Genomic DNA, 12,635 nt, shown 5'->3' with positions numbered 1-12,635 from the left:
CTTTGGCTCCAAGACATTTGGCTTTCCTCACTTTTAAAATGCTGTGAGTGAATCCCAATGTTCAAAAACCATTCAACTCCTTCCTCCATCCTTCCTCCATCCCAGACCAATAGAAATGTGCAGACAACACAGGTCATTTGAGTGATTTACAGACATGACTGTGCCAGAACTAAAGTGTGTGTATGTGTGTGTGTGTGTCAGTACGTGCGCCTGTGTGTGTGTATGTGTGTGTCACCCTCTGTCTCTACTCCTCCTCTCTGTCTCTCCTCCTCCTCTCTGTCTCTCCTCCTCTCTGTCTCTCCTCCTCCTCTCTGTCTCTCCTCCTCCTCTCTGTCTCTCCTCCTCCTCTCTGTCTCTCCTCCTCCTCTCTGTCTCTCCTCCTCCTCTCTGTCTCTCCTCCTACTCTCTCTCTTCTCCTCCTCTCTGTCTCTCCTCCTCCTCTCTGTCTCTCCTCCTCCTCTCTGTCTCTCCTCCTCCTCTCTGTCTCTCCTCCTCCTCTCTGTCTCTCCTCCTCTCTGTCTCTTCTCCTCCTCTCTTCTCTCCTCCTCCTCTCTGTCTCTCCTCCTCTCTCTGTCTCTCCTCCTCCCTCTCTGTCTCTCCTCCTCCTCTCTGTCTCTCCTCCTCCTCTCTGTCTCTCCTCCTCCTCTCTGTCTCTCCTCCTCCTCTCTGTCTCTCCTCCTCCTCTCTGTCTCTCCTCCTACTCTCTCTCTTCTCCTCCTCTCTGTCTCTCCTCCCCCTCTCTGTCTCTCCTCCTCTCTGTCTCTCCTCCTCCCTCTCTGTCTCTCCTCCTCCCTCTCTGTCTCTTCTCCCTCCTCTCTCTCTTCTCCTCCTCTCTGTCTCCTCTCCCAATCTCTGTCTCCCCCTCTTTCTCTCTCTCCCTCTTTCCTCCATGATTCAGAAATCATCATAATGTCATGCTCTATTTCCACTCTTCTATCAAACAACCTATTTCAATATTCATACAATTTGTAAAAAATAAAACAAAAACACCCTTCCCTGTTCTGGTTCAAGGTTTTAATCTTATTCATAATTTGACATGTCGCCAGAAGATGACAAGGGAGCTATGTTAATGTTGAGAACAGAGAGGTACTGCAGCTACCAACCCTGTCTCTCTGTGTGTGTGTGTGTGTGTATGTGCGTATGTGTGTGTGTGTATTTGTGTGTGTATGTGTATAAGAGGCACTGCAGCTAAAGTACAAGCCCTGCAGATGAGACTATTCCCTGAAAAAGCTGTACCTACCTCACCCACACAAATTCACTCATAAGATGACCACAGTTTAATACCTTTTTTTTGTTAACCTGAAAAGGTTTTGGACTCTACAGAGAATAGCCAGATTCCGCAGTGAGCAGCTAGCTGCCTGACAGCTGTGGACTAATACACAATTACAATGCTTTTTTAGTTAAGCTGAAAGGTGTTCAGACCACAACACAGAGCAGTCTGTCTGTGAGGGTGCATGGCTACGCAGCTAGCACTAATCCCCACATGCAGGGTTAGTTCAACTGAACTACCTGATCTGATCTGGCGAGGGGGAGGAAATGCCCTTAGAGCACAGATCTAGGATCGGCTTACCCTCCCCAAATCACAACCTTAACAATTAGGGTCAGAAACACAAAACGGACCTTAGATCAGACCTCTTTATTGTCCTGAGGGCGTTGGAGAAAATTCACCCTACTACTTAGGCCTTGTCCCAAATGGCACCCTACTCCCTACGTAGTGCACTACTTTTGACCAGAACCCTACGAGCCCTATGGGCCCTGTTCAATATTAGTGCACTGCTCCCGAGTGGCGCAGTGGTCTAAGGCACTGCATCGCAGTGCTAGCTGTGCCACTAGAGATCCTGGTTCGAGTCCAGGTTCTGTCGCAGCCGGCCGCAACCGGGAGACCCATGGGGCGGCGCACAATTGGTCCAGCGTCGTCCAAGGTAGGGAAGGGTTTGGCCGGCAGGGATGTGGGTTCGTTTTCCCACGGGGGGCCAGTATGAAAAAATTAAAATAAAACGTATGCATTCACTAACTGTAAGTCGCTCTGGATAAAAGCGTCTGCTAAATGACGTAAATGTAAAATGTATATAGGGAATAGGGTGCCATTTAAGACGTAGCTTTAGTGCTTGGATCTGAACCTCTCCTCTTTCTATAGCAGTGGTTTTCAAACCCCAGACGTAGATGTAGCACTGAACTACCTCGTCTGATTCACTAGTCAAGGGCTTCATGACGTGATTGACAAGTTGAAACAGGTGTGTGTTAGCTCTGAAATAGATCGGTTGCGGGTGGAACGGATGTGGGTCCCCCCCGACAAGAGGTTTGAGAACCACGGTGCTATGCTACTCTATGCCCCGTTGTCTTGGAAGCTGAGGAGAGGAGGATTTAGTCTACAGATGAGTGCATCTGGCTCAGGCCGACCTCTGTCAACAAGCACTTACAGAAGATAACGTGACCTTTAGCTTCTAGAGGAACAGACAATCTGCAATCTGCCAGCCCAAAGTGACTCAGTTCTCAAACCATGTGTACAGCTTTCCCATCGTTCTCAATCCAATATAATATATATACGATCACAGTACACATATTACGGCTGAAAACAACCCCCAGTGCCAGACATTAGTCTCAGTTGTCAAACCAGAAATTCAGAGCTTCCCCATTGGGCACAAGTCAAACTGTACTATAGCAGAGTACAGCGTGTGGAAGGCTCACCTGGTTACTTCTGGCTGGTGTGCTGTGTCCAGCGGCGGCTGGGAAGTGTTCCACTGCCTTCAACTTTCTCTGCTTCTCCTTCCCTCCTTTCTCCTGCTGCTGCTGCTGGGGCTCAGAGTCCGCTCCTGATTCAGTCGTCATGGCGAATCACACTGAAAAAGGGAGAGAGAGAGAGAGAGAGGAGAGAGAGAGAGAGAGAGAGAGAGAGAGAGAGAGAGAGAAAGAGAGAGAGAGCGAGAGAGCGAGAGAGAGAGAGAGAGAGAGAAGGAAGAGAGAGAGGAGAGAGAGAGAAGGAAAAGAGAGAGGAGAGAGAGAGAAGGAAGAGAGAGAGAGAGAGAGAGAGAGAGAGAGAGAGAGAGAGAGAGAGAGAGAGAGAGAGAGAGAGGGAAGGAAGAGAGAGAGAGAAGGAAGAGAGAGAGAGAGAGAGAGAAGGAAGAGAGAGAGAGAGAGAGAGAGAAGGAAGAGAGAGAGAGAGAGAAGGAAGAGAGAGAGAGAGAGAGAGAGAGAGAGAGAGAGAGAGAGAGAGAGAGAGAGAGAAAGAGAGAGAAGGGAAGAGAGAGAGAGAGAGAGAGAGAGAGAAGGAAGAGAGAGAGAGAGAGAGAGAGAAGGGAAGAGAGAGAGAGAGAGAGAGAGAGAGAGAGAGAGAGAGAGAGAGAGAGAGAGAGAGAGAGAGAAGGAAGGAAGAGAGAGAGAGAGAAGGAAGAGAGAGAGAGAGAAGAGAGAGAGAGGGAAGAGAGAGAGAGAGAGAAGAGAGAGAGAGAGAAGGAAGAGACAGAGAGAGAGAGAGAGAGAGAGAGAGAGAGAGAGAGAGAGAGAGAGAGAGAGAGAGAGAGAGAGAGAGAGAGAGAGAGAGAGAGAGAGAGAGAGAGAGAGAGAGAGAGAGAGAGAGAGAGAGAGAGAGAGAGAGAGAGAGAGAGAGAGAGAGAGAGAGAGAGAGAGAGAGAGAGAGAGAGAGAGAGAGAGAGAGAGAGAGAGAGAGAGAAGGAAGAGAGAGAGAGAGAGAAGGAAGAGAGAGAGAGAGAGAGAGAGAGAGAGAGAGAGAGAGAGAGAGAGAGAGAGAGAGAGAGAGAGAGAGAGAGAGAGAGAGAGAGAGAGAGAGAGAGAGAGAGAGAAGGAAGAGCGGATTTAGTCAACTCTCATTCATTTATTCACAGAGCCACCCACCATTCTTAAACCAGTGAGAGCTCAGAGCCACTATCACTCACTACTAAATCTAATCTGATTTTATTTGTCACATGCGCCGAATACAACAAGTATAGACTTTACCGTGAAATGCTTACTTACGAACCCTTTCCCAACAATGCAGTTATAAAGTAAGAAAATTGACAAATAGATAAAAATAAAATAGTAACACAATAAAATAACAATAACGAGGCCATACAGTGCATTCGAAAAGTATTCAGACCCTTTAACTTTTTCCACATTTTGTTACGTTACAGCCTTATTCTAAAATGGATTAAATTAAATGTTTTTCTCAGAAATCTACAAGCAATACCCCATAATGACAAAACGAAAACAGGTTTTTAGAATTAAAAACAGAAATACCTTATTTACATAAGTATTCAGACCCTTTTCTATGAGACTCGAAATTGAGCTCAGGTGCATCCTGTTTCCATTTATCATCCTTGAGATGTTTCTACAACTTGATTGGAGTCCACCTGTGGTAAATTCAATTGATTGGACATGATTTGGAAAGGCATACACCTGTCTATATAAGGTCCCACAGTTGACAGTGCATGTCAGAACAAAAACCAAGCCATGAGGTCGAAGGAATTGTCCGTAGAGCTCCGAGACAGGATTGTGTCGAGGCACAGATCTGGGGAAGGCTACCAAAAAATGTCTGCAGCATTGAAGGTCCCCAAGAACACAGTGGCCTCCATCAATCTTAAATGGAAGATGTTTGGAACCACCAAGACTCTTCCTAGAGCTGGCCACCTGGCCAAACTGAGCAATTGGGGGAGAAGAGCCTTGGTCAGGGAGGTGACCAAGAACCCGATGATCACTCTGACAGAGCTCCAGAGTTCGTCTGTGGAGATGGGAGAACCTTCCAGAAGGACAACCATCTCTGCAGCACTCCACCAATCAGGCCTTTATGGTAGAGTGGCCAGACGTAAGCCGCTTGGAGTTTGCCAAAAGGCACCTAAAGGACTCAGACCATGAGAAACAAGATTCTCTGGTCTGACGAAACCAAGATTGAACTCTTTGGCCTGAATGCCAAGCGTCACGTCTGGAGGAAACCTGGCACCATCCCTACGGTCAAGCATGGTGGTGGCAGCATCATTCTGTGGGGATATTTTTCAGTGGCAGGGACTGGGAGACTAGTCAGGATCAAGGGAAAGATGAACAGAGCAAAGAGAGATCCTTGATGAAAACCTGCTCCAGAGCGCTCAGGACCTCAGACTGGGGCGAAGGTTCACCTTCCAACAGACAGGAGAAGAGAAACACCACCAAGACAGCAGAGGAGAAACACCACCAAGACAGCAGAGGAGAAACACCACCAAGACAGCAGAGGAGAAACACCACCAAGACAGGATAAAAATCCATTTAAATTACAGGTTGTAATGCAACAAAATAGTAAAAACGCCAAGGGGGATGAATACTTTTGCAAGGCTCTGTAATTTCCATTTCTCTTAGAATAAAAACCTTACAGTGTAACAACTGTTTTAGTAAGTAATATGCTACGGTCCAGTTAAAGCTTCTTATGACAAAGTAGAAACAAAAAAAAAGTTCATTACAGTTAAATTGTTTTACATTTCGTCACTTCCCTTCAACAACTCGTAATCGCTTTTGCAAGTGCTCCGAAAGGGATAACTTGAAAAAACATGATATAGGTGAATTGAATAATCTAAAGGAAAAATGTGATTATTTATTAGCCTAGTGGATATAAGTATTTTAGACATACCATGTGAATTAGGCCTCATGTAAAATCATTGTCGGCGGGGTTGAAAAGTAATAAAGGGGAGTATATATATAAAAAACATGGGGGATTGGAAGTGATGCAGACAATTACATTGATGGAAGTTACAATCTATCTGCAATATTAAGCTGATCTACCCCCCCCCAAAAAAAAAAAAAATATATATAATAATAATCATTGTCAAAAGTGCAAGAGATACTGTTGCATGACAAACAGGTGCTGTTAGATTACAATATAATTTATCTGGCAGTTTGGAACAGTGTAAACAATACTAAATCAAATATAATAATACCAGAGAGTCTGTTCTAATGAAAACATTGTAAAGCCTTTAATACGGCACAGCAAAGTTTAAAAAACAGCCGGATTTGTGAAATTGCTTTATCCGTCATTTTGCGGTTGCATGAGGCTGATCACAGAATCAGTAGGATATTAATCAAATAGGCAAACAGAAGCAGGAACAGCATAGGGCTTTCTGGCTTTCGTTCAAAATAAGTTATATTATTTAATGCAGGGTTAAAGACACATTCTTTCTGATTGTCTTTAGAATGCAGTCTCTCTTCTCGCCTAATCGGCTAATTTCGTTTGAATTATTATGTGAATTATAATAAATGTATATATTTGTAAGGGTTGATGCATTTTTCATTAGGGCAAATCTGGTCTGTGATATTGAGTTATAAATGTAAAACTTTAGAGTACTTAAGCCTCGAATACAAGTTGGCCCTTTTTTGGCCATTAGGATACTCTTTACAATAGGACTCAACTCTGACTGACCGCAGCATCTTTCTACTGTGGCACAAATTAGGGTATTCTTCACACCTAGCCGAGCTATTAGTCCTTTTGTAAATTAATGGATGTGTGAATGTTTCAGTCAGTCCCTCTCCTATCGCACTAGAGTCGGGCTTCTGCGTTTGGAGACGCTTTCTCTCCGTTGGGACAGACGCGAACTAGCTAAATTGATTCAGTAGCTAGCTTTACACTTAACTAGCTAACAGTAGCTACTAAGGGTAAGTTTATAACCTACACTTATTTTATATTTTATTTTTTACATACTGATAATCAGAGTCTTTTAAAAGGAATTCAAGACATGGGTGACTAGTTAACGTTAGCTTGGCTCTCTCTGTGTGTTTCATACCGTTGGAGGAGGGGTTGGTTCGTTGACAGAGAGCGATGGCTAGCTAATATGCTAACTATTCTAGCTAGCTAACTAACTGGCTGAATAAGTTGACGACGTACTCACTCAAACTGTCAAAGCTAGCCCAAAACTTTACACAACGTTAGACACGGACACAAATGATCTGTTTAGTGTGTTAACACACTATTGGTAGTTTGTTGTAACCGAGTATTGGTGCTACACCGTGTGTTATTGGAAGCTAGCATGCTAGTTAGCTATGGCGTCATAGGATACGGTGCCCTGGGCGGTTTTCACGGAAGAATACTGTACCAAGTTAGCTAGCTGAATAAACTAAGTTAGAGTCTATTCCTAGAAAACATTGAACCGCTGTAGTTTACAACAATTATAATTTCTAAAGTGGAAGTTGGTTATTTGAGTGTTTCAGTGAAAGGTAAGTGAGGGAGGCCCCGCTCTCTCGCTTCCCCAGATGTTTAGTTAATTTTATTCCGATCTCTTTTACATTATTGTAGCCTTTTCTGTAGCCTGTCAACTATGTGTCTGTCTATCCCTGTTCTCTCCTCTCCGCACAGGCCATACAAACACTTCACACAGCGTGGCTGCTGCCACTCTAATCTGGTGGTCCCTGCGCGCACGACCCATGTGGAGTTCCAGGTCTCCGGCAGCCTCTGGAACTGCCGTTCTGCGGCCAACAAGGCAGAGTTCATCTCAGCCTATGCTACCCTCCAGTCCCTCGACTTCTTGGCGCTGACGGAAACATGGATTACCACAGAAAACACTGCTACTCCTACTGCTCTTTCCTCGTCTGATCAAGTGTTCTCGCATACCCCGAGAGCATCTGGTCAGCGCGGCGGTGGCACAGGAATCCTTATCTCTCCCAAGTGGACATTCTCTCTTTTCCCCCTGACCCATCCGTCTATCTCCTCATTTGAATTCCATGCTGTCACAGTCACTAGCCCATTCAAGCTTAACATCCTTATCATTTATCGCCCTCCAGGTTCCCTTGGAGAGTTCATCAATGAGATTGACGCCTTGATAAGTTCCTTTACTGAGGATGGCTCAGAAGGCAGGCAATACGCTTGACCTCATCTTTACTAGATGATGTTCTTCTACTAATCTCACTGCAACTCCCCTCCAAGTCTCCGACCACTACTTTGTATCCTTTTCTCTCTCGCTCTCCTCCAACACTACTCACTCTGCCACTACTCAGATGGTAATGTGCCGTCGCAACCTTCGCTCTCTCTCTCCTGCTACTCTCTCCTCTTCCATCCTATCATCTCTTCCCTCTGCTAAATCCTTCTCCCTCCAATCTCCTGATTCTGCCTCCTCAACCCTCCTCTCCTCCCTTTCTGCATCTTTTGACTCTCTATGTCCCCTATCCTCCCGGCCGGCTCGGTCCTCCCCTCCTGCTCCGTGGCTTGACGACTCATTGCGAGCTCACAGAAGAGGGCTCCAGGCAGCCGAGCGGAAATGGAGGAAAACTAGACTCCCTGCGGTCCTGTCATCTTTTCACTCCCTCCTCTCTACATTTTCTTCCTCTGTTTCTGCTGCTAAAGCCACTTTCTACCACTCTAAATGTCAAGCCTATGCCTCTAACCCTAGGAAGCTCTTTGCCACATTCTCTTCCCTGCTGAATCCTCCTCCTCCTCCCCCTCCCTCCTCCCTCTCTGTGGATGACTTCGTCAACCATTTTGAAAAGAAGGTTGACGACATCCGATCCTCATTTATTAAGTCAAATGACACCGCTGGTCCTGCTCACACTGCCCTACCCTATGCTTTGACTTCTTTCTCCCCTCTCTCTCCAGATGAAATCTTGCGACTTGTGACGGCAGGCCGCCCAACAACCTGCCCACTTGACCCTATCTCATCTTCTCTTCTCCAGACCATTTCCGGAGACCTTCTCCCTTACCTCACCTCGCTCATCAACTCATCCTTGACCGCTGGCTATGTCCCTTCTGTCTTCAAGAGAGCGAGAGTTGCACCCCTCCTCAAAAAACCTACACTCGATCCCTCCGATGTAAACTACTACAGACCAGTATCCCTTCTATCTTTTCTCTCCAAAACTCTTGAGCGTGCCGTCTCTAGCCAACTCTCTTGCTATCTCTCTCAGAATGACCTTCTTGAGCCAAACCAGTCAGGTTTCAAGACTGGTCATTCAACTGAGACTGCTCTACTCTGTGTCACGGAGGCTCTCCGCACTGCTAAAGCTAACTCTCTCTCCTCTGCTCTTATCCTTCTAGACCTATCTGCTGCCTTTGATACCGTGAACCATCAGATCCTCCTCTCCACCCTCTCTGAGTTGGGCAGCTCCGGCGCTGCTCACTCTTGGATTGTGTCCTACCTGACAGGTCGCTCCTACCAGGTGGCGTGGTGAGAATCTGTCTCCGAACCACGTGCTCTCACCACTGGTGTCCCCCAGGGCTCAGTTCTAAGCCCTCTCCTATTCTCTCTATACACCAAGTCACTTGGCTCTGTCATATCCTCACATGGTCTCTCCTATCATTGCTATGCAGACGATACACAATTAAGTTTCTCCTTTCCCCCTTCTGATAACCAGGTGGCGAATCGCATCTCTGCATGTCTGGCAGACATATCAGTTTGGATGTCGGATCACCACCTCAAGCTGAACATCGGCAAGACGGAGCTCCTCTTCCTCCCGGGGAAGGACTGCCCGCTCCATGATCTCGCCATCACGGTTGACAACTCCATTGACAACTCCTCCTCCCAGAGTGCAAAGAACCTTGGACAACACCCTGTCGTTCTCCGCTAACATCAAAGCGGTGACCCGATCCTGCAGGTTCATGCTCTACAACATTCGCAGAGTACAACCCTACCTTACACAGAAAGCGGCACAGGTCCTAATCCAGGCACTTGTCATCTCCCGTCTGGATTACTGCAACTCGCTGTTGGCTGGGCTCCCTGCCTGTGCCATTAAACCCTTACAACTTATCCAGAACGCTGCAGCCCGTCTGGTGTTCAACCTTCCCAAGTTCTCTCATGTCACCCCATTCCTCCGCACACTCCACTGGCTTCCAGTTGAAGCTCGCATCTACTACAAAACCATGGTGCTTGCCTACGGAGCTGTGAGGGGAACGGCACCTCCTTACCTTCAGGCTCTGATCAGACCCTACACCCAGACGAGGGCACTACGTTCATCTACCTCTGGCCTGCTAGCACCCCTACCTCTACGGAAGCACAGTTCCGCTCAGCCCAGTCAAAGCTATTCGCTGCTCTGGCACCCCAATGGTGGAACAAGCTCCCCCACGACGCCAGGACAGCGGAGTCACTGACCACCTTCCGGAGACACTTGAAACCCTACCTCTTTAAGGAATACCTGGAATAGTATAACAGTAATCCTTCTACCCCCCCCTCCCCCACCCCACCAAAAAAAAAAAGGTAATAATAATAATAATAATAAAAAAGTTGTAAATTGCTCTGGATAAGAGCATCTGCTAAATGACTTAAATGTTAAAAAATGTTTTTTTTTTAAATCAGCTGGCGGGTGGTCCCGGACTTGAGAGAGAACTTGGGTGAACACAATGGCGCAATTACAATTGACATGTGGACTGACGATTTTCGAAAAAATAGGATATTTGTGCCTTACATAAATGAAGAGTGGATGCTATCCACCAAGGAGTGGGACAGCGCAGCTCAAAACTGCAGGTAACATAAGACCAGCTATTGTGAAAGAATACTTGTGGATCTTGTTGATTTCCCTCTATCACTTCAAGAGGCCTACTGTCCACCTGGTTAATGGTGTGGTTCCAAAGGATACAGCGTCACCTTCAGATGGATGGGCGGAAGGTAGCTTAGTGGTTAAGAGCGTTGTGCCAGTAATCGAAAGGTCGCTGGTTCTAAACCCCGAGCCGACTAGGTGAGAAATCTGCCGATGTGCCCTTGAGCAAGGCACTTAACCCTAATTGCTCATGTAAGTCGCTCTGGATAAGAGCGTCTGCTAAATGACGTAAATGTAAATGATGGTGTGGTTTCCAGAGAGAAGCCAGCTGCGAGCCTGCAACCAGGCACGGTGGATGACATCCTGTTCCTGCACAGCAATTTGAAGAAATCCAGTGATGAATGGATTGTTTTAGTATACAGTGGGGAAAAAAAGTATTTAGTCAGCCACCAATTGTGCAAGTTCTCCCACTTAAAAAGATGAGAGAGGCCTGTAATTTTCATCATAGGTACACGTCAACTATGACAGACAAATTGAGAAAAGAAAATCCAGAAAATCACATTGTAGGATTTCTAATGAATTTATTTGCAAATTATGGTGGAAAATAAGTATTTGGTCACCTACAAACAAGCAAGATTTCTGGCTCTCACAGACCTGTAACTTCTTCTTTAAGAGGCTCCTCTGTCCTCCATTCGTTACCTGTATTAATGGCACCTGTTTGAACTTGTTATCAGTATAAAAGACACCTGTCCACAACCTCAAACAGTCACACTCCAAACTCCACTATGGCCAAGACCAAAGAGCTGTCAAAGGACACCAGAAACACAATTGTAGACCTGCACCAGGCTGGGAAGACTGAATCTGCAATAGGTAAGCAGCTTGGTTTGAAGAAATCAACTGTGGGAGCAATTATTAGGAAATGGAAGACATATAAGACCACTGATAATCTCCCCTCGATCTGGGGCTCCACGCAAGATCTCACCCCGTGGGGGTCAAAATGATCACAAGAACGGTGAGCAAAAATCCCAGAACCACACGGGGGACCTAGTGAATGACCTGCAGAGAGCTGGGACCAAAGTAACAAAGCCTACCATCAGTAACATACTACGCCGCCAGGGACTCAAAACCTGCAGTGCCAGACGTGTCCCCCTGCTTAAGCCAGTACATGTCCAGGCCCGTCTGAAGTTTGCTAGAGTGCATTTGGATGATCCAGAAGAGGATTGGGAGAATGTCATATGGTCAGATGAAACCAAAACAGAACTTTTTGGTAAAACTCAACTCGTCGTGTTTGGAGGACAAAGAATGCTGAGTTGCATCCAAAGAACACCATACCTACTGTGAAGCATGGGGGTGGAAACATCATGCTTTGGGGCTGTTTTTCTGCAAAGGGACCAGGACGATTGATCCGTGTAAAGGAAAGAATGAATGGGGCCATGTATCGTGAGATTTTGAGTGAAAACCTCCTTCCATCAGCAAGGGCATTGAAGATGAAACGTGGCTGGGTCTTTCAGCATGACAATGATCCCAAACACACCGCCCGGGCAACGAAGGAATGGCTTCGTAAGAAGCATTTCAAGGTCCTGGAGTGGCCTAGCCAGTCTCCAGATCTCAACCCCATAGAAAATATTTGGAGGGGAGTTGAAAGTCTGTGTTGCCCAGCGACAGCCCCAAAACATCACTGCTCTAGAGGAGATCTGCATGGAGGAATGGGCCAAAATACCAGCAACAGTGTGTGAAAACCTTGTGAAGACTTACAGAAAATGTTTGACCTGTGTCATTGCCAACGAAGGGTATATAACAAAGTATTGAGAAACTTTAGTTATTGACCAAATACTTATTTTCCACCATAATTTGCAAATAAATTCATTAAAATCCTACAATGTGATTTTCTGGATTTTTTTTCTCATTTTGTCTGTCATAGTTGACGTGTACCTATGATGAAAATTACAGGTCTCTCTCATCTTTTTAAGTGGGAGAACTTGCACAATTGGTGGCTGACTAAATACTTTTTTTCCCCACTGTATTTATTTGTTGTCAAATATTAGAAGGCTCTTTAAAGCGATTTGAGTTGTCAATGTGCCGCATTGCCTTGTGAAAAAATATATACATCGTTCTTAATTCATAGCATGGTTTATTTTTTAGCCAAATGTTGAATAGACATGCAGACAAATTAATTAATGCAGGGAGAGAGGAATAACAGCCTACTGTCTGTAGTCATAACAATT

At 45.8% G+C, this 12,635-nt stretch overlaps 1 protein-coding gene across 7 annotated transcripts in view; it reads right to left on the bottom strand.

Annotated features, from left to right (window-relative positions):
• Positions 1-12,635, bottom strand: part of LOC121534511 (protein 4.1-like) — a 91,778-nt gene that overhangs the window by 66,960 nt on the left and 12,183 nt on the right. For all 7 annotated transcript variants that reach the window (XM_045205923.1, XM_045205921.1, XM_045205922.1 and 4 more), the window contains exon 2: positions 2,689-2,840. In XM_045205923.1, the coding sequence (XP_045061858.1) occupies positions 2,689-2,829 (141 nt within the window). In that variant the 5' untranslated portion in view covers positions 2,830-2,840. The remainder of the gene's footprint in view (positions 1-2,688; positions 2,841-12,635) is intronic.

Source organism: Coregonus clupeaformis, chromosome 21 (genome assembly GCF_020615455.1).
Source record: "Coregonus clupeaformis isolate EN_2021a chromosome 21, ASM2061545v1, whole genome shotgun sequence".
Lineage (NCBI taxonomy): Eukaryota > Metazoa > Chordata > Actinopteri > Salmoniformes > Salmonidae > Coregonus > Coregonus clupeaformis.
Note: the sequence above shows the minus strand (reverse complement) of the source record. Positions and strands in the feature narration are given on the sequence as shown.